The sequence below is a fragment of the Giraffa tippelskirchi genome, chromosome 10, assembly GCF_054371585.1.
Source record: "Giraffa tippelskirchi isolate mGirTip1 chromosome 10, T2T-mGirTip1v1.2.pri, whole genome shotgun sequence".
NCBI classification, from domain to species: Eukaryota; Metazoa; Chordata; class Mammalia; order Artiodactyla; family Giraffidae; genus Giraffa; species Giraffa tippelskirchi.
This window is the reverse complement of record NC_137284.1, coordinates 19,454,364-19,472,934: the sequence shown is the minus strand read 5'-3', so window position 1 is coordinate 19,472,934 and position 18,571 is coordinate 19,454,364. Positions and strand designations below refer to the sequence as shown.

The 18,571-nt window shown below is 40.7% G+C and overlaps 1 protein-coding gene across 8 annotated transcripts in view; it reads left to right on the top strand.

The window, feature by feature from the left end:
- SIRAL1 (SIR2 antiphage like 1) overlaps positions 1-18,571 on the top strand; it is a 44,937-nt gene that overhangs the window by 19,218 nt on the left and 7,148 nt on the right. For all 8 annotated transcript variants that reach the window (XM_081535031.1, XM_081535029.1, XM_081535028.1 and 5 more), the window contains 3 exons: positions 958-1,050; positions 4,725-4,977; positions 16,088-16,315. In XM_081535031.1, the coding sequence (XP_081391157.1) occupies positions 965-1,050; positions 4,725-4,977; positions 16,088-16,315 (567 nt within the window). In that variant the 5' untranslated portion in view covers positions 958-964. The remainder of the gene's footprint in view (positions 1-957; positions 1,051-4,724; positions 4,978-16,087; positions 16,316-18,571) is intronic.

The window sequence follows — 18,571 nt, the reverse complement described above, 5'->3', positions numbered from 1 at the left end:
AGAATCAGACCCAACTTAGTGACTGAACACACACATGTTGAGCTTCCTGTGCCTCAGTTTTCTCATCACTAAAATGGGGTGATAGTAGTACTTCATAAGATAATGGGGATAACATGAGTTAATATTTGTAAATCGTGTTTGGCATGTGGTAAGCATTATTATAGAGTGTGTTAAAACTCCGGTTTAGTAGCTGAATTAATCATTGGATTTTGAAGATGTCTGTCTTCAAAATTTAATAAACATTAAATTACTTCCCTCTATATTTTACTTTCATCTTTCTCAAGTCATCTTTCTCAATTTTTTATGTGAGTGTACTTTGTCCAGATTACAGATGTTTATAGAGCCATTGTTAAGGAAAGAGAGTAAGCATATGCTTAGCTTGAGAGTCATGCTTCCCCGCCGTGAGAAACCAGTTGTTCAGAGACAAGGAATGTCCAGCAGTTAGCAAATTAGTATTGATTATCCTATTCTTGATCCAGTGATTTCTTTAGGTGATAGTAAAGGATGTTAATAATTGGGGGTGTGTAGCACAATCACCCATGGGTTTTCCCGTAGGTCTTCCCCAGACCTGTCTCAAGGTAGAATAGCAAGTATTTCTTAGGTTCCACAAAGTGATGGCCAATGATTGACATGAGCTGATGATGGTTTGGTTCTGTTCTGTTTGTTTTTGGAGCAGGGTTGGGCCGTGTGGGGGAGCCTTCAGAACATATATTTAGCTATATATGTCAGATAACAGTATAGAGCTTCAAAACCCTATTTCAAGGTCACTTTCTTTTGGATGAATTTAATTCCATAAGTTTGGGACACTCATTGATTAATGAGTTTCTGTTAAGCCAGTTATACCTCTAAATTGCTTTCAGGATGTACAGCTTATTAAAAACTATTTAATGCATGTGCTCTTTTGAATGATGTACTTTACACATCTAATTGTGGTCCATGGTGTTTAATCTATTTTAGAAACTGGATGGCTTCTACAGGGAGCCAGGCCTCGGATATAGACAAGATTTTGGGGTTCTTCAGTGATGGCGCACCCCCCACCAAGAAGCCCAGGTAAACAAGGGAAAGGCGTCTGAGGAGCAGAGCAGACCACCATTGGTGGTAGCCGATGAAAAATGATGAACTTGCCCTGCATCCCAGTTGCCTTCACTAATTAATACTGGCCTTCAAAAAGAGAAAAAGAAAATACTGGCCTTCATATAAAAGTCCAACTGTTTTTATTTTGCACTGAATTTTTATTTTTATCAAGGTCAGAAATGTATATGATTTTAAGTCAGTTCTTCAAGGCTTGTAGTGCCTCAGTCCTCCTTGGAGTTAATCACTTTCAGCTTTGTCTGTTTCTTCTCGTTTGCATCTAGATTTTTAATGCTCTGTGTTTACTGCTGTTTTTTTTAGTTTTTGGTTTTATCTATTTCTAATTATGGAAAATAAGGATTAGGTTTGCTGTCATGAATCCTCCCCTCATAGCTCCCAGCACACACCCACACACCCACACACACCCACACACACACACACACCCCAACCCCAAGCCTCTCCCCACAACACACACACCAAAGACTCTGCCCACAACCTCCTCATATGTTTTATATCACAGTTTTCAGTTTGATATTTACATTGTATGACTGTATAAATAGTATTCATAGCTGAGCCTAATATGTGATGATTACGTTTCTTGTCTGTTTTTTTCCTCCTGTTTATTAAGTGTCCATTTTTTTTGGCTTGCTTTGTTTTCTTTGAGCCTGTTAATTTAAACTTAGACTGTGACAGAATAGTAAACCTCCTAATCCACTGACCCACGCCAGTGACGTACCAGCTGAAAATGGTTCTGTGGACTCTTCCCTCTGACAGTTGTGTTCCCAGCCTGCCACCTTGCAGCTAGCTCTCTGCCATTTCCTTTCCTGTCACCCTGAGAATTCCTTTCACATCTCTCCTGTGTTGGATCCTCTGTTTCCTGGATCGTCCTTTTCAGTGTATGCCTTCATTTTGCTGAAAAATGTCTCATCAGCTTCTTTAGTAAGACTTCAGAGGAAAAAAGTTCGGGGAAACATTTGACAATGTCTTACTGTACTCTTAACATTGATTTGATGATTTGGCTGAGTAGAAAACTTTAGGTACAGAATCATTTTCCTTAGAGTTGTGAGATCGTTGTCCATCCTCTGCTAACATCTAAGTGTTCCTGCCAAAATAGCCACTCTGATCTAATTTCCAGTCCTTTGTAACATATGACCTCTTTTTCTTTTCTCATTAGACGCTCATAAGGATGGTTATTTTTTTCTCTGTAGTCTGAAATTTCATATGAATCTGGGTATCAGATATCTCTTTTAAGCAGACTACTGGTGATTTCACTTTGGAAACATTTTCCTGTGTTACTTATTTGATAATTTCCTTTATAGTTCTGTTCTGTTTTGTCTTGGTAGAACTCTGGGTATTTAGACGCTGGACCTTCTGGATAAGGCTCTAATTTTCTTATAGTTTTCTGTCACTTTTGTTTTCATCAGTCTCCTTTCTCAAAGATTTTCTCAGTTGTATCTCCCACCTTATGAATTTCTATTTCTGTTATATTTTTAATTTCTAAGAAGTCTTTTTGTTTGCCCAGTTTTTTTTTTTCTTTTTTATAGCGTCCTGTTCTGTTTCACAGATGCCATTTTTTAAACAACCTCTGTGAGAAGGTCCCTATTTCCTTTCCAGTTTTTCTTCTCTTCCCTGTGTTGTCCCTTGTCTTCCCCAAGTTCCTCTCTATCTGCTGGCTTGTTTGGTCAAGGCAAGGCGACCCTTATTTTTCTGCTCCTGTTTAAGAGGAAACACTAAAAAGCCAATTGGAGACTCTCTGATGAGGGGCTTGGTCACTGGCAGGCCTCTGTGGGTCTTTTCTCTCAGGTGGGCCATTTTTCCCCAAAGGGGACTCCTCCTATCTCTTGACCCAGTGGGGTTGGGGTACAGGTCTGAGGTTGGCTGTCCACGCCTGGGAGTCTTCTCTTAGGAGGGGAGGGCAAGGGAAAGTCTCATATTTCTTGCACGGAGTTTACACAGCCATCTCCTCAAGCTGGGCTCTGTGTTCTCAGATATAGAAGCCTCCGGTCAAACCTCCCTAGAAGATAGGCCTCCCTTCCTGGAGTTCTAACCACGTCTGACACAGCCTTGCAGTGAATTGACCCTCTGCCTTCTGTTGTACCCGAACATCCCCAAGCTTCTACCCTAGGGACTTAGCTCTTACTTGACAGCTTCTAAGCTCTGTTGACCTAGTTTGTCTACTTTTCCTATTTCTGTTATCTTTTCCTGTTTGACTTTTTGTGAACATATGCCTTCTTTAAAAATTACTGTTATTTAGTGTTTTAGGAAGAGCTGAAAATGAAACAACTGTTATATTTTTTCTTTGTAACCGGAAATCTTAAATTTGGAAAAATCATACCTCAAATCTATAATGTCTGAGGTAAAGAATTCAAATAGTACAGCACATTCAGGTTCAAAGCAAAAGTCCTTGTTCTCCCCAATCCCCAGAGTTAACCACTGTGTCCAGTTCTTATAAATCCTTCTAGAAATTTTCTTAAGTATATGTTTGTGTCTGCTTCACTTCCTTGATCCCCTCGAACTGAAGCGCACTTTTCATTGTTTGCTTCTAACCTCTATTACCAGTCTTCCCCAACAGACAAAGCTTTTGCAGTCAAGGACTCCATTGTGTGTGGTGCTTGATGAGTTTTTCATGAAGTTGGGAGTAAGGAAGGCAGTTCTAGAGATAGAAAACCAGATTTCAAAACCAGGTTTCTCAAGGCTAAAAGCCCTGTTCCTTTCTTGTATTAATGCCAGCATACAGATCATTTTTCTGTTCATTTCATTATTTAGACAAAAGGCTGAGAAGGGCAATTTCTTAAGAAAACACATGCCGTCAGCAAAAACTAAAGTGCATAAACATATTTCAAACAGGTTTTATTAATAATACGGTTTCAGGATGAAGGGGCGTGGAGAAACAAAACACAAAAACTTGCACCCGTGCTGCCTCACACAGAAGTCAGGATAGAACGCAGAGCTTATCACGGGAAGAAAGCAAGGTTTTCCACCTTGCATCATGTCCGTTGAATAGTTATTTCTTTATTTAGGTCTGTAAGGCTCTTGTGTTTTCAGAATTCTGTTGGCCACTATTTCATTTTTTGCCTGAGGATGTCTAGAACAAAACCAAAGGCAAATTTGTTCCCATGTTTGACTATCTCATGCTCAACTTTAGTCATGCCCATTTGCATCTTAACGTTCTCAAATTTGGGGCTTAAATTTGTATTGGCTTTTCTTTTGTCTCCTGTTTTACATTTCTCAATGGTAGGAATTTCATGTTGGAGAGGGTTCTTTTCTCTCTGGAGTCCAAATCAAACATGTCTTTTTGAAATGTATGTTGATTTAAAATATAGTTTAGTTGTCAGAACTCAGCTGAGCTGTGATAATCAGACCTTTTCCTAATGTTAGTGGGTTTTCTTAGGTTGTGAGGACTACGAAAGGGAAGATTGATCTCATCAGGTTCTTCAGGATTCCCACAGTAGGATTTTTACTCTGTTTTTCAGCAAACACTGGCACAATACCCTGGTCTTTTTGCTCACTCTGCTTTGTAAAGGCGTTAGACCCGTGCTTGTCGTCTTTGCGACTGCAAGAGTGGAGCTGAAAACTGTGGCTTAAGATGGTCTTGCTCTGTGCCTCGTGTCTGTTGGGTCTTCCCAGTCGTCTCATTTGTTTGACCCTTTCAGGAAGCTGCTCCCAAGCCTGAAAACTAAGAAGCCTCGGGAGCTCGTGCTGGTGATTGGAACAGGCATCAGTGCTGCGGTCGCGCCCCAGGTCCCAGCCCTGAAATCCTGGAAGGGGTTGATTCAGGCCTTACTGGATGCGGCCATAGATTTTGATCTTCTAGAAGATGAGGAGAGCAAAAAATTTCAGAAGTGTCTCCATGAAGACAAGAACCTCGTCCATGTTGCCCATGACCTCATCCAGAAACTATCTCCCGTGAGTACTCTGTATGCCTTGGTATTTGATCTTCCCTGAAATAGGACACGCGTGCTAAATGCAATAAGGATGTTCATTTCTGGTTTGTAGATTTGTATAATATTTGGCTCTTCTCCAAAATGTCTGTCCACGGACCTGATTAGGGTAGTTACCTTAACCCCATTTCAGTGTGGGGATGAGAGTGGTGGTGATGATAATGTTGTTGTTGAAGCCTTTATATATACAAAGTGAGGCCACTGTCCCATTATTACTGTTTTAAACTTACTTTTTCTATAGTAGTAGTATACTCACTACAATAAAAGCTTTGTTCCCTGGCATCCATGTCTTTTAGAGAACCTCAAAAAGATTAGAGATCTTATTTTGTGGATGATGCCATGCCAGTATTTAATGTTTCTTTTAAAAGCAGTCATTCATTCATATATATATATACACACACACACATATATATCAGTCAGTCAGTTCAGTCGCTCAGTCGTGTCTGACTCTTTGCGACCCCATGAATCGCAGCACGCCAGGCCTCCCTGTCCATCACCAACTCCCGGAGTTTACCCAAACCCATGTCCATCGAGTAGGTGATGCCATCCAACCATCTCATCCTCTGTCGTCCCCTTCTCCTCCTGCCCCCAATCCTTCCCAGCATTAGGGTCTTTTCCAGTGAGTCAACTCTTCGCATGAGGTGGCCAAAGTATTGGAGTTTCAGCTTCAGCATCAGTCCTTCCAATGAAAACCCAGGACTGATCTCCTTTAATATGGACTGGTTGGATCTTCTTGCAGTCCAAAGGACTCTCAAGAGTCTTCTGCAACACCACAGTTCAAAAGCATCAATTCTGCGGCACTCAGCTTTCTTCACCATCCAACTCTCACATCCATACATGACCACTGGAAAAACCATAGCCTTGACCAGACGGACCTTTGTGGCAAAGTAATATCTCTGCTTTTAAATACGCTATCTAGGTTGGTCATGACCTTCCTTCCAAGGAGTAAGCGTCTTTTAATTTCATGGCTGCAATCACCATCAGCAGTGATTTTGGAGACCCCAAAAAATAAAGCCTGACACTGTTTCCACTGTTTCCCCATCTATTTCCCATGAAATGATGGGACCAGATGCCATGATCTTAGTTTTCTAAACGATGAGCTTTAAGCCAACTTTTTCACTCTCCTCTTTCACTTTCATCAAGAGGCTCTTTAGTTCTTCTTCGCTTTCTGCCATAAAGGTGGTATCATCTGCATATCTGAGGTTTCTTGATATTTCTCCCAGCAATCTTGATTCCAGCTTGTACTTCTTCCAGCCCAGCGTTTCTCATGATGTACTCTGCATATAAGTTAAATAAGCAGGGTGACAATATACAGCCTTGATGTACTCCTTTTCCTATTTGGAACCAGTCTGTTGTTCCATGTCCAGTTCTAACTGTTGCTTCCTGACCTGCATACAGGTTTCTCAAGAGACAGGTCAGGTGTTCTGGTATTCCCATCTCTTTCAGAATTTTCCACAGATGCACTCATCTCACACGCTAGTAAAGTAATGCTCAAGATTCTCCAAGCCAGGCTTCAGCGATACGTGAACCGTGAACTTCCAGATGTTCAAGCTGGTTTTAGAAAAGGCAGAGGAACCAGAGATCAAATTGCCAACATCCGCTGGATCATTGAAAAAGCAAGAGAGTTCTAGAAAAACATCTATTTCTGCTTTATTGACTATGCCAAAGCCTTTGACTGTGTGGATCACATATATATATATAGAGAGAGAGAGAGAGATTGAGAGTGAGAGAGTCTTGTTGTGTCAAACTGAGCTAGAAATCAGTTCCTGAATGATATAAGGGCCTTCTTGTCTTGCTTTGTTTTAAAAATGTTTTAAGAGTCAGGATTCACTTAAGATATATTTGGGTATAATAGAGTAGCCAAAGCATGTTTTAAGCTTAGTAAATTAAGTGCACCTTGGAAAAAAATATAACTTTTTAACTCCTTTAGAAGTCAATTATCAGCGTTGCTTTTTGCCCCTACGCCCTAGGGCCTGTAGAAAAGAAGTGTAGTCAGGTGTTAGCCTGAAAGGCATTTAAAAGTAATTTCCTCTTAGTTCCTGACTCATTCAAAAACTTAGGGCCTGTTACTTCCTCTTTTCATTTCATTGTCCTTAATTGGGATAAAATGTTACTAACCTAGAACAGTATAAAAAATTAAGACTTTTAAGAGTTCCTGGTACCGCTACCTCATACCATATACAAAAATTAACTGAGTGGATTAAAGACCTAAATGTTAAAGAGTTAAAAGCTATAAAAGTTTTAGGAGAAAACATAGTTTTAAAGCTTCATGACCTTGGATCTGGCAGTGGCTTTTCTACTGTGACACCAAAAGCATAAGAAACAAAAGAAAAAATAGACAAACTGCACTGTGTCAGAATTATGAAAGCTTTCAGGCTCACCAGGCATTGTCCGGGAAGTGGGAAGACAGCGCCCAGAATGGGAGACGGTGTAGACAACTCACGTGTCTGGTGACAGTGTGCTATCCAGAATATATACAGAACTTAATAATGCAGATAATCCATTTTTTTTTTATTGTTTTAAATACAGTTGTACAGGGTTCTATACAGTTTCTGGTGTATAACAAAATGACTCAGTTGTACATCTATTCTTTTTCATATTCTTTTCCATTATAGTTTATGATAAGATACTGAATATGGTTCCCTCTACTACGTAGTAGGACCTTGTTTATCTGTCTTATATGTAGTAACTTGTATCTGGTAATGCCAAACTCCCATAACGGTAAGTTTGTTTTCTGTGTCTGTGAACCTGTATCTGTTTTGTAAATAGGTTCATTTGTATCATTTTTTAGATTGCATCTGTGTTATCATATGATATTTGTCTTTCTCTTATATGATATTTGTCTAAGTAAGTCTGATTTACTTAGTATGATAATCTCTAGGTCCATCCATGTTGCTGCAAATGACATTATTTCATTCTTTTTTATGGCTGGATAGTATTCCATTGTATGTATATACTGTATCTTCTTTACCCATTCATTTGTCAGTGGACATTTAGGTTGCTTCCATGTCTTGGCTATTGTAAATTGTGCCACTGTGAACGTAGAGGGGTGTGTAAGTTTTTGAATTAGAGTTTTCCCCAGATATATACCCAGGAGTAGGATTGCTGGATCATAAGGTAACTCTATTTAAGGAGCCTCCATACTGTTTTCCGTAGTGGCTGTACCAATTTAAATTTCCACCAACAGTGTAGGAAGGCTCTCTTTTCTCTACACCCTCTCTGGCATTTAAAATCAGTTTTTAAATGGCAAAGGATTTGAATAGACATTTCTTCAAGGAAGATCTACAAATAGCCAATAAGTACATGAAAAGATGCTTGACATCATTAGTCATTGGAAAAACACAGATCAAAAACCATGTCAGCAGCTTCCGTGACACAGTCCAGTGGTTAAGACTCCACCTTCCAATGCAGGGGACCTGGGTTCAATCCCTGGTCAGGGTACTAAGATCCCACGTGCCATGGGGCGGCTAAGCCCTCACGCTGCAACTAGAGAAGCCCCCATGCGCCTCAGTGAAGACCCAGTGTGGCCAAAAAAAACCGTGTCAGACACCTCTTCATGCTGGGATAGCTAGAATCAGAGTCAGATAGTAAGTGCTGGCAAGGCTGTGGAGAAATTGGAACCCTCATTGCTGGGATTGTGAAACTGTACAGACAAGGTGGGAAACAGTTTGGCCATTTCTCAAATAAATACAGAGTTGTCATGTGACCCATTTGCATACACACACATGTCTACACACCCAAGAGAAATGAAAGCATCTGTCCATACAAAAAACTTATAAACAAATGTTTATAGCATTATTCATAATGGACAAAAGGTGAAAATAGTGCAGCTGTCCATCAGCTGTCAAATAAACAAAATGTGACATTCACGCGGTGGAACAGTACTTGCTAGTTAAAAAGAAATCAAATTACCGATACATGGTGCAATGTGAATGAATCTTTAAAATATTGTGCTGAGTGGAAGGCAGTCACAGAAGACCACGTATTAGAAGATTCCAATCATATGAAGTGTCCAGACTAGGGAAATCTGTAAGAGCAGAAAGCAGCTTAGTAGTGGTTTAGGACTGGAGCAGTAGCGGGGGTTGGTGGGCAGGAGGCGAGAGTTCCAGAGTACAGGCTTTCTTCTTGAGATGGTGAAGATTTTCTAAAATTGACTGTGGTAGGGAGTTCCCTGGTGATGAGGATTTCGGGCTTTCACTGCTGCATCTGGGTTCAGTCCCTGACTGGGGAACTGAGAATCCCACAAGCCACATGATACATGGCAAAAAAAATGACGGTGGTGACAGTTGCACATATTTGTGGATCTACAGATAACCACTCAGCTGTGCACTTCAAATAAGTGAATTGTATGTTATGTGAACTGTATCTCCATAGAGCCGTTAATGGTAAAAGGATGAGAAAATTATGATTTGAACACTAGTCAAAGTGAGACTTTCATTAACACAGTGACTGTGTTAATACCTGACAAGTGCACTCGACAGAGAAGAAAGCATACATAATTTTTTAATGTTCAAAAAAAATACGAACTTGTCATATAAAACGGTAATTAAAAATTATATAACCCCAAAATATAAGGGAAAAGTATTAAAGAAGTATGTCAGCCAGTCAATAAAAATGTTGCCAATGAGAACCTTCTGTGTAGCTGAGAGAACCCTACTCAGTGCTCTATGGTGACCTAAGTGAAGTGTTAGTAGCTCAGTTGTGTCTGACTCTTTGCGAGCCCACAGACTGTAGCCCGCCTGGCTCCTCTGTCCGTGGGATTCTCCAGGCAAGAATACTGGAGTGGGTTGCCATTTCCTCCTCCAGAGGATTGTTCCAGCCCAGAGATGGAACCTGGGTCTCTTGCATCGCAGGCAGATTCTTTACTGTCTGAGCCACCTGGAAAGCTCTAAATGGGAAGGAAATCCAAAACAAGAGGGGGTATGTGTGTCCATGTAACTGGTTGACTTTACTATACAGTAGAAACAAACACAACGTTGTGAAGCAGCTGTACTCCCGATAAAAATTAAATAGGTGTCAATAAAAATGTTGTCTTTCTAGGGGGAAGAGAAAGCGCTCGTGAGGACAAAGAGTGCTGTATCATGTATTAGTCCAGGAAGACTCGGTGGCATGGACTTGTCTGCCATGCCACTTGTCTGTTGGAATGGTCTCCAGAGAGTAGAAAGCACGACCTTGTTAGTAGGGTTAGTTACAATTGAAAGTAATGCTGCTGCTGCTGCTGCTAAGTCGCTTCAGTCGTGTCCGACTCTGTGCGACCCCATAGACGGAATCCCCCGTCCCTGGGATTCTCCAGGCAAGAACACTGGAGTGGGTTGCCATTTCCTTCTCCAATGCATGAAAGTGAAAAGGGAAAGTGAAGTTGCTCAGTCGTGTCCGACTCTCAGCGACCCCACGGACTGCAGCCCAACAGGCTCCTCCGTCCATGGGATTTTCCAGGCAAGAGGACTGGAGTGGGTTGCCAGTGCCTTCTCCGTTGAAAGTAATGAGAGAACTTAAAGTCAGTGTCAGTATATACTAACCAAGTAACAAACTGGACTAACTGATTATCTCTGGATGAAGATTTATTATTCACCTTAAAGTGTAATTGTCAGTTCCAGCAGAGCAGCAATTATCAAACTTTTTTGTCTCAAGACCCTGGTATACTCCTAAAAATTGTAGAGAATCTCAAACAGCTTTTGTTTCTGTGGGTTAGCTCTCTTTCATATTCACTATTAGAAATTGAAAAAATAGTAAATTCTCTTAATAATAAACCTGTTACATGCTAACATAACATGTTTATGAAACACAACTATATTTTTCAAAACAAAAATAGTGAAAAAGAATAATAAATAAGTGAGAAGAGTGATATTGTTTCACATTTTGCAAATCTCTTCAGTGTTTGGCCTAATAGAAAACAGACCCTCACGTCTGCTTTATGTAGTCAGTTCGGTGTGTTTGTGGGGTTTTGGTGTAACTGTATGAAAAAAGTGAGGTTTCACAGGTACGCACTTGGTAAAGAGGAAAGTATCTTAATGTTCTTTTTGGATAACTGTAGATATTTGTTGTTGATACTACACCAAAATTTTTAAGTGATGGCTTCCTGGAGATTAATAGCCATAAGGAATCTGAAAGTCAGATTATAGCCATGTCAGTGGCGATATCGGAGAAGGCAATGGCACCCCACTCCAGTACTCTTGCCTGGAAAATCCCATGGTCGGAGGAGCCTGGTAGGCTACAATCCATGGGGTCGCTAAGAGTCGGACACGACTGAGCGACTTCACTTTCACTTTTCCCTTTCGTGCACTGGAGAAGGAAATGGCAACCCACTCCAGTGTTCTTGCCTGGAGAATCCCAGGGACGGTGGAGCCTGGTGGGCTGCCGTCTATGGGGTCGCACAGAGTTAGACATGACTGAAGCGACTTAGCAGCAGCAGCAGCAGCAGTGGCGATATAGAATCTGAACTTGCCTTACTCTGATGCGTTAAGCTGCATGATCCATCTTGCATTTAGAAGAATCTTCTTATTCTAGAATTTGACCCATTTCATTATAACATACAAAAAAATGCATCCTCTAATACCACTGCCAGTCCCATCACAAAGGTATTTGGAAGCTGTCATCTCATGGTGGCAGGTAAACATTTTCTAGAAACCTGATTCTTGCTGGAAAGCTCAGCTTTTATCCTTGGCAGCAATGGCAGCAATCATTGGGTTGTTTCTCCTCGAAATGACAGGCTCACTTCATTTATTTTTGCAAAAATGATCAGAATACTCAAATCTGAATAGTCATAGTTCGTCTGCCAGTCATTCTTTTAAGTAAAAATGAGATTTGATGACTAAAGGTGGCTAGTTCAGCTTAAAACTCAAAATAGTCACCAGTGTTTTGCCTCAAGACCCACATCAGACTCCAGTCTGCAGAAGTGGTTCATGTGTACTTCCTGTTCTTTACACAGAATATTAGGAGGCCATGTACTCAAGGGTCTGCGTTTAATACAATTAATAATGTTTACTGCTTTATTAAGGGCGTTCTTAAGTGAAACTGGCATTCTTCTCTTACTGAAAGTCTTTGGTAGTGAAGAACACTGTGGTAACTGGCAAGCTGGGTTCCCTGAGTCCTGAGTCACACCAAGACACCGACAGTTCTTCCTATCATCGCTTTTATGAAAGTGAAAATCACTCAGTTGTGTCCGACTCTTTGCGACCCCATGGACTATACAGTCCATGAAATTCTCCAGGCCAGAATACTGGAGTGGGTATTTCCCTTCTCCAGGGGATCTTCTCAAGCCAGGGATTGAACCCAGGTCTCCTGCATTGCAGGTGGATTGTTTACCAGCTGAGCCACAAAGGAAGCCCATTGTTTTTGTACCATCAGTGCAAATATCAACATAATTTTAAAAGACAAGTATCGCCTTCATGTTGTTATGAAAATAATTTTGACTTTGCAGATCTCTTAAGGAATCTTAGGGACCACAAGATCCATGGGCCATATGTTGAAAACCAATCCAATAGGAGATATATAAGAAACACAACACACACGCATTTGGGGAAATATGAACACTGGGTACTTGCTATTAAGGAATTGGTATTATTGCATTTTTTAAGTTGTGATAGTGATATTGCAGATTTTTTTATATGTTAGCAGGAGTCTTTATCTTTTAGGAAACTGTTGAAGTATCTGAATGATATGATGCTTGGAAAAATTTCAGTGAAGGGGGCTAGGGTTATGGTGAAGGGAGTTTAGGTTAAGCAGGATTGGCCATGGGTGATGATTGTTGAAATAGGATAATGGTTACCGGGAAGGTGTGTTATCCTCTTTTTTTTTTTTTTAACTTTTGTGTGTCTTTGAAAATGTCCTTTTTTGGATTTTGGAGTTTTTTGTTTGTTCTTTTAAGAATCTTAACAAACAATAATAATATGACAAGGCAAAAAGGGCTATCCACTGAGCCAGTTTCTTACAGTAGGGAAATGACATTGCAAAGACCTTGGATTTCAGAAGCAGAAAGACTGTCATTTAAAGGCACCAGGACCCTGGCACATTGCTTAACGTCTCAGAATCTATTTTTGCTTCTGTAAAACTGGAATGATGTTACTTATCCCACTTGAAAAATAAGTGAGAACATTTTCTGTATGTGAAGTGTCTGGTACATAGTATAACACACGGTAAATGTTAATAACCTTTTTGTGTTGTTTTTTTACTATGTCTGGGATCGGAAGGATGAGAGTTATGGGGTAGGAGGAAATGAAGCAACCTTGGATGTGGTCCACTGTTTTAAATGAGTGAGAAAATGTCCATCAATTTGTGTGGGAGTTCGGCATTTCCTTTTGACCACGGCATCTCAGTTGTTTTCATTCCTTTGTCTTTACTTAGGCCACTGGTGGGAAACTGAGTTCTAGGGTCACCTGTTTGAAGAGAGAAGAGATTCACTCCAAGTCTGAGGGAATTGACCCTGCTCCAGCAGCTGCTTTCCTTCCTCTCTGTGTTGAGATGCAAAATGTAATAACCAAAAGAAGTAGGACCCAAGGATAGTCAGCTAAAACATGTGACTCATGATTTTTATTTCCAGGCTTTAACCTTTTGTATTTCTTTTCTTAGAAGCAAGGAAGTATATCCCACACCCATGCTTACCTGATTGTATACCCAGGTGTTTCTCTCTGTGTGTATAATGATTAAATTGGTGCTGGATTACCTTGCTGTTTAACCGTGTGTGTGTGTGCGCGTGCGTGTGCGCGCGCGCATCAGAGTACAAAATGAAGGTATGAGAGACAACAAGGCAGTTCTTAATGTCACAATATATATTGTTTAATTTTAAACATAAAATTTGGTTTTCTGAATGGGTATTGTTTACACACATTGCAGAAATCAAAATGATGAAAAAGGTTTAACATCCATCATGGCATCTTGCATCCACACACCTCCTTTCCCCAAACTTGCCTTTTATGGGTCACCACTGTCTTGAATATCATTCCAGTGTTTCTTTCTGTGAAAACAAGCAAATAGGATTCTATTTATTCTTACCTCACTGCTTCCACCCCCATGTCAACAGGTAGCACTCTAGACATACCGATCTGCACTTGTTTCTTTTACCTAACAATATATCCTGGGTCTTTCCATACCAGTTTCCTGTATGTGGATACTTGGCTTGTTTCCAGTCTTTTACTGTCACAGATAACAGAGCAGTGATAATGTTGCATAAATCATTTTATTTGTTTGTAATTACATCTGTGGAATATATTCCCAGAAGTGAGATTGCAAGATTGTAGGATAAATGGATTGTAATTTTGATAGACATTAAAGGGGTATCATAGTTTTGATAACAAATTGAGAAAAGTGCATGACATTCATTAGTAGTTGACTTGGGACTTCCCTGGTGGTTCAGACGGTAAAGAATCCACCGACAATGCAGGAGATCCACATTCGATCCCCTGGAGAAGGGAATGGCTACCCACTCCAGTATTCTTGCCTGGAGAATTCCATGGACAGAGGAGCCTAGCAGGCTACAGACCATGGGGTCGCAGAGTCAGACATGACTGAGCAACTAACGTTTTCACTTTCACTTGTACGTAGTAAAATTCAGTAACTAGAGTTTATTTCTGATCAGGTCATTAACTCTGATTAAGTATTAGAGTCCCCAGTTGGTTGTTCATGGGCTGCTAATATGTGATGTGTAATAATTTATGCCATGATGTAAGAGAATGAGCAAAAGTTGAAAAATGTGACACATGTCCTTAGCCACATAAACTGTGGGCTCTACCATCCAGTTAGCCCTGGAAAGGAGGCTGAGCCCACTGACAACAGAGTCGGGATAGATGCAGCATAGAACAGTGATCAGCAGAACCGGATAAACTCCTGGGTGTGTCATCACCACGCAGAGGTACAGCTTCGCTTCTGTGCTGTCATTTTTCTCCTGTGAAAGTAATTTACCCTTTATTTGGCAGATATAATGAAAAACTGGGTAATTTTTATAAAGCACTTTGAAAAATAGGAGGTACATTTGGCAAATTGAAGTATGTTTTATGAATCTGTTTACCTGGTTCCATGGAACCAGATCTTTATTGGAGCACAGTGCTGTTAGGACGGTATACAGGTGAAACCAGGAAGGTAAGGGGGCTGCTTTGAGGATTAACAGAAGGATTATTGCTTGTCTGCTATCTAGCAGCTAGCTGCAGTTACTTGGAGTTTGAACAGGGAATAACGGGGCCTTTAAGAACTGATTCTTGCTTAGATATTATCTAAGGAATGCTGTTGCAGGAATAAGATACGGATCAGATATTTATTATAGCACATTACATAGCTACTTCCCTGTTTCAGATTCCTTTGGTCCTGGGGATTGCTTGGTTTTTTAAATTAGAGAGCCAACTTCTCACTTGAGATTGATATTCTGTTTCTTCACTAGTCCTCAGAGATATTACATGTATTCAAAACAAAGCTGGGAAAGCAGTTATTTAAATGAACCATATGTTAAGAAATAGGGAGTCTGTTCAGAACTGATTAGTGTTTGGTATTTTTACCAGTTGCAAAATGCAGGTTTTTGGAAACCTTTTATCATATAATAAGTATTCTTCCTGGAAGACTTGTAAACAAGTTGCTGGATTATACCAGGGAAGAACAGGTACGGAGAGGCTAAACCACTGTGCTTTATCCATCAGCATCTGTAAAAAGCACCTGGGATTAGAAAAAGACATGTTAAACCACCTTAAGAGCTGTCTAGTGGTTACTCCCTGGAAAAGGAAAGTTTAACAGAAAGTGTTGTCTTCTGACCTGAGGCCTGTTTAAAGGGTGGTTGGTGCTCTGTTTTCTACCTCAGCTTTCTTCTAGTCTGTTAACAGTCACCTCTCCTAGCCATGCCCACTGTCTTCATTCATAAATATGCCTATTTACAGAGTGTATGCTGCTTTGCATATGATGTAATAGTCCTGGTCACTTGATATGGGCTGAGTGTTGTGCTGGCACTTGGCACGTATCCTATCCACCCTGTAAGGGAGACAAGTATTTTACCTGTAAGTACAAAGTACTTGTCAAAAAGTTGCTATTATTTAATGAAAACAAATGACCTACCAAAATGCCTAGAACTAACTTTTCCCTTTTATATCCCTCCGCAGCGTACTAGTAATGTCCGATCCACATTTTTCAAAGACTGTTTATATGAAGTATTTGATGACTTGGAGTCAAAGATGGAAGATTCTGGAAAGCAGCTACTTCAGTCAGTTCTCCACCTGATGGAAAATGGAGCCCTGGTATTAACTACAAACTTTGACAATCTCCTGGAACTGTATGCAGCAGATCAGGGCAAACAGCTGGAATCCCTTGACCTTACTGATGAGAAGAAGGTAAACAGGAAAGGGTTAGCTTGTCTCTTCTTCAAGCCCGCAGATTGAATCCTCATCAGAAATAACTGTTTTCTGGTTCGGATGTTATATAGCACTCTATTCATGGAAAGGTAGAGAGGGAGACTCTTACCCCTGGTTGGATTTTTGCTTTTTGAGATTAAATCAATGTACAGTAAAACGCACAGATCTTAAAAGTGTTCAGTTCTGTGAGTTTGGACAGTTTCACCCAATTTTAAAGCAGGATTACAGGAAGCCACTTCAACTGTAAGATCTAAATTGTAAAGGACACCTCAGCAGACTTTTTTTTTTTAACGTAGTCCATACTATGCCTAAGTCATCTCTCATAGTATGAAATGATAGACGTCCACCTATGTCATATGAGAGAAGGCTTGTATTACAGTGGTCGCCAGGGCTTGCAGTTGGAAATCTAGCACCAACAGGAGAGTCTATAGATGACACCATTAAATTGATTGATGAAGTACACTGAAGCCATGAAAGGGAAAATGTTTTCATTGCCATAAAAAGATGTCAGAGATTTAATGATTGAAGGTGAGGGGAAAAAAAAAAGGATTATAAATCTCCACTGGGTCTCATTTGTCCTGCCCTGCAGTTTTTGTAATTTTACTTGTATACTTTGTTTTCCTGGGAACCTGCCTTTGTGTCCCACTTAGAGCCCATCTAAGTAGAGTTGGGACAAACCAGTGATTTCCCCCACTGGCACTCATCGTCACAGCACTGCCCTGGCCAGAGCAGTGGCTGTGATACCAGTCTTGTGGTTTTGCGGGCCTTGAAGTCAGGTTGTAAAAGGAAATCCAATTCAGAGAAATGGTGCTGTGAAGACTGGTTTTGTCTGGCTGGAGTGTTTTCCACCCGCTGCCCCCATGCTTTGTATGGCCAGCTCCTTCTTCACCCATAAGACTCCATTTGTGAATCACTTCCTCTGAGAGGTCTTCTCTGACCACCCTAATTTAAAAAGGACCCACCCTTATTTTTGGATTCAGTTTTTCAATGGAGTACGTGTCATAACTTTCCATTTTCATCGTGGTTTGTTGTCTGCCCTAGAGGAATAGCACCTCCATTTGGACAGGGACCATGTCAGCCCTTCTTACCCTGATGCCTAAGAAAGCACTTGGCACATACTAGTAGGTGGTCAGTAAATATTTTGTGAATGAATAAACAATTGAATGAAATTTGAAAATGAATGGCAAGAAACAACATCCATCCTGTTTCTGACATAATCTCCGAAAATCGTGACCAGCGTCAGACACATAAGAGTCTTCTTTAAGTTAAGGATTTCCTGGACTTCCCTGGTGGTCCAGTGGTTAAGAACCCATGCTTTCATCACAGAGAGCGCAGGTTCAATCCCTGGTAAGGGGACTAAGATCCCACATGCCGCGAGGTGCAGCCAAAAAATAAAGTTAAGGATATCTATCAGACTTGAAATTTTTCTTCTCATTTTCATCTCGGAGTCTCAAGATTTGCTTTTGTAGTTAGTCCACATTAGGGGCAGTATTGAAGTTAAAGTGTTAAAGCCACTGACTGGTAGTCAGAATAGAGCCTAGGGCTTCCCTGGTGGCTCAGTGGTAAAGAATCTGCCTGCCAATGCAGGAGACACAGGTTCAATCCCTGGTCTGGGAAGATCCCACATGTCTCAGAGCAGCTAAGCCTGTGCACCACAACTATTGAGCCTGTGCTCTAGAGCCCAGGAACTGCAACTATTGAGCCTGCAGACCTAGGGCCCATGCTCATAAACAAGAGAAGCCACTGCAATGAGAACCTGCGCATTGCAACTAGAGAAAAGCCCATGCAGCAATGAAGACCCAGTACAACCAAAAATAAATACAGATAAAAAAAAAAAGAGAGAGCCTAGTAATACTTGTGATTCTAAATCTCTGTGCCTCTTTTTTCCCTAATCCATACCTTATTTCTCTAGAATGTTATAAAAACAAATTTATACTGTCTCAAGTCCTTGGGAAAATGGAAACCATGGGACCTGGTTGGTCCTTACCATTGGCATCTAAGTGGTCGTTCTTCCTTGGTGGCCTCTTAGGTAACTCACAGGTGACTGAAGTGATTTTTTACTACTTATCAATTGCTGCACAAGAAATCACCCTGAAAACTTTGTGGTTTAAAACAACACTTTTTTTGCCCACAATAATGTGAAGTTGCCACCTGAGCTGGGCTAATGGGCTCCGCAGGCCATTCTGCTGGTTTTGGCAGGCTACCCACATGACTGTGGTCCTCTGGTGGCCAGAC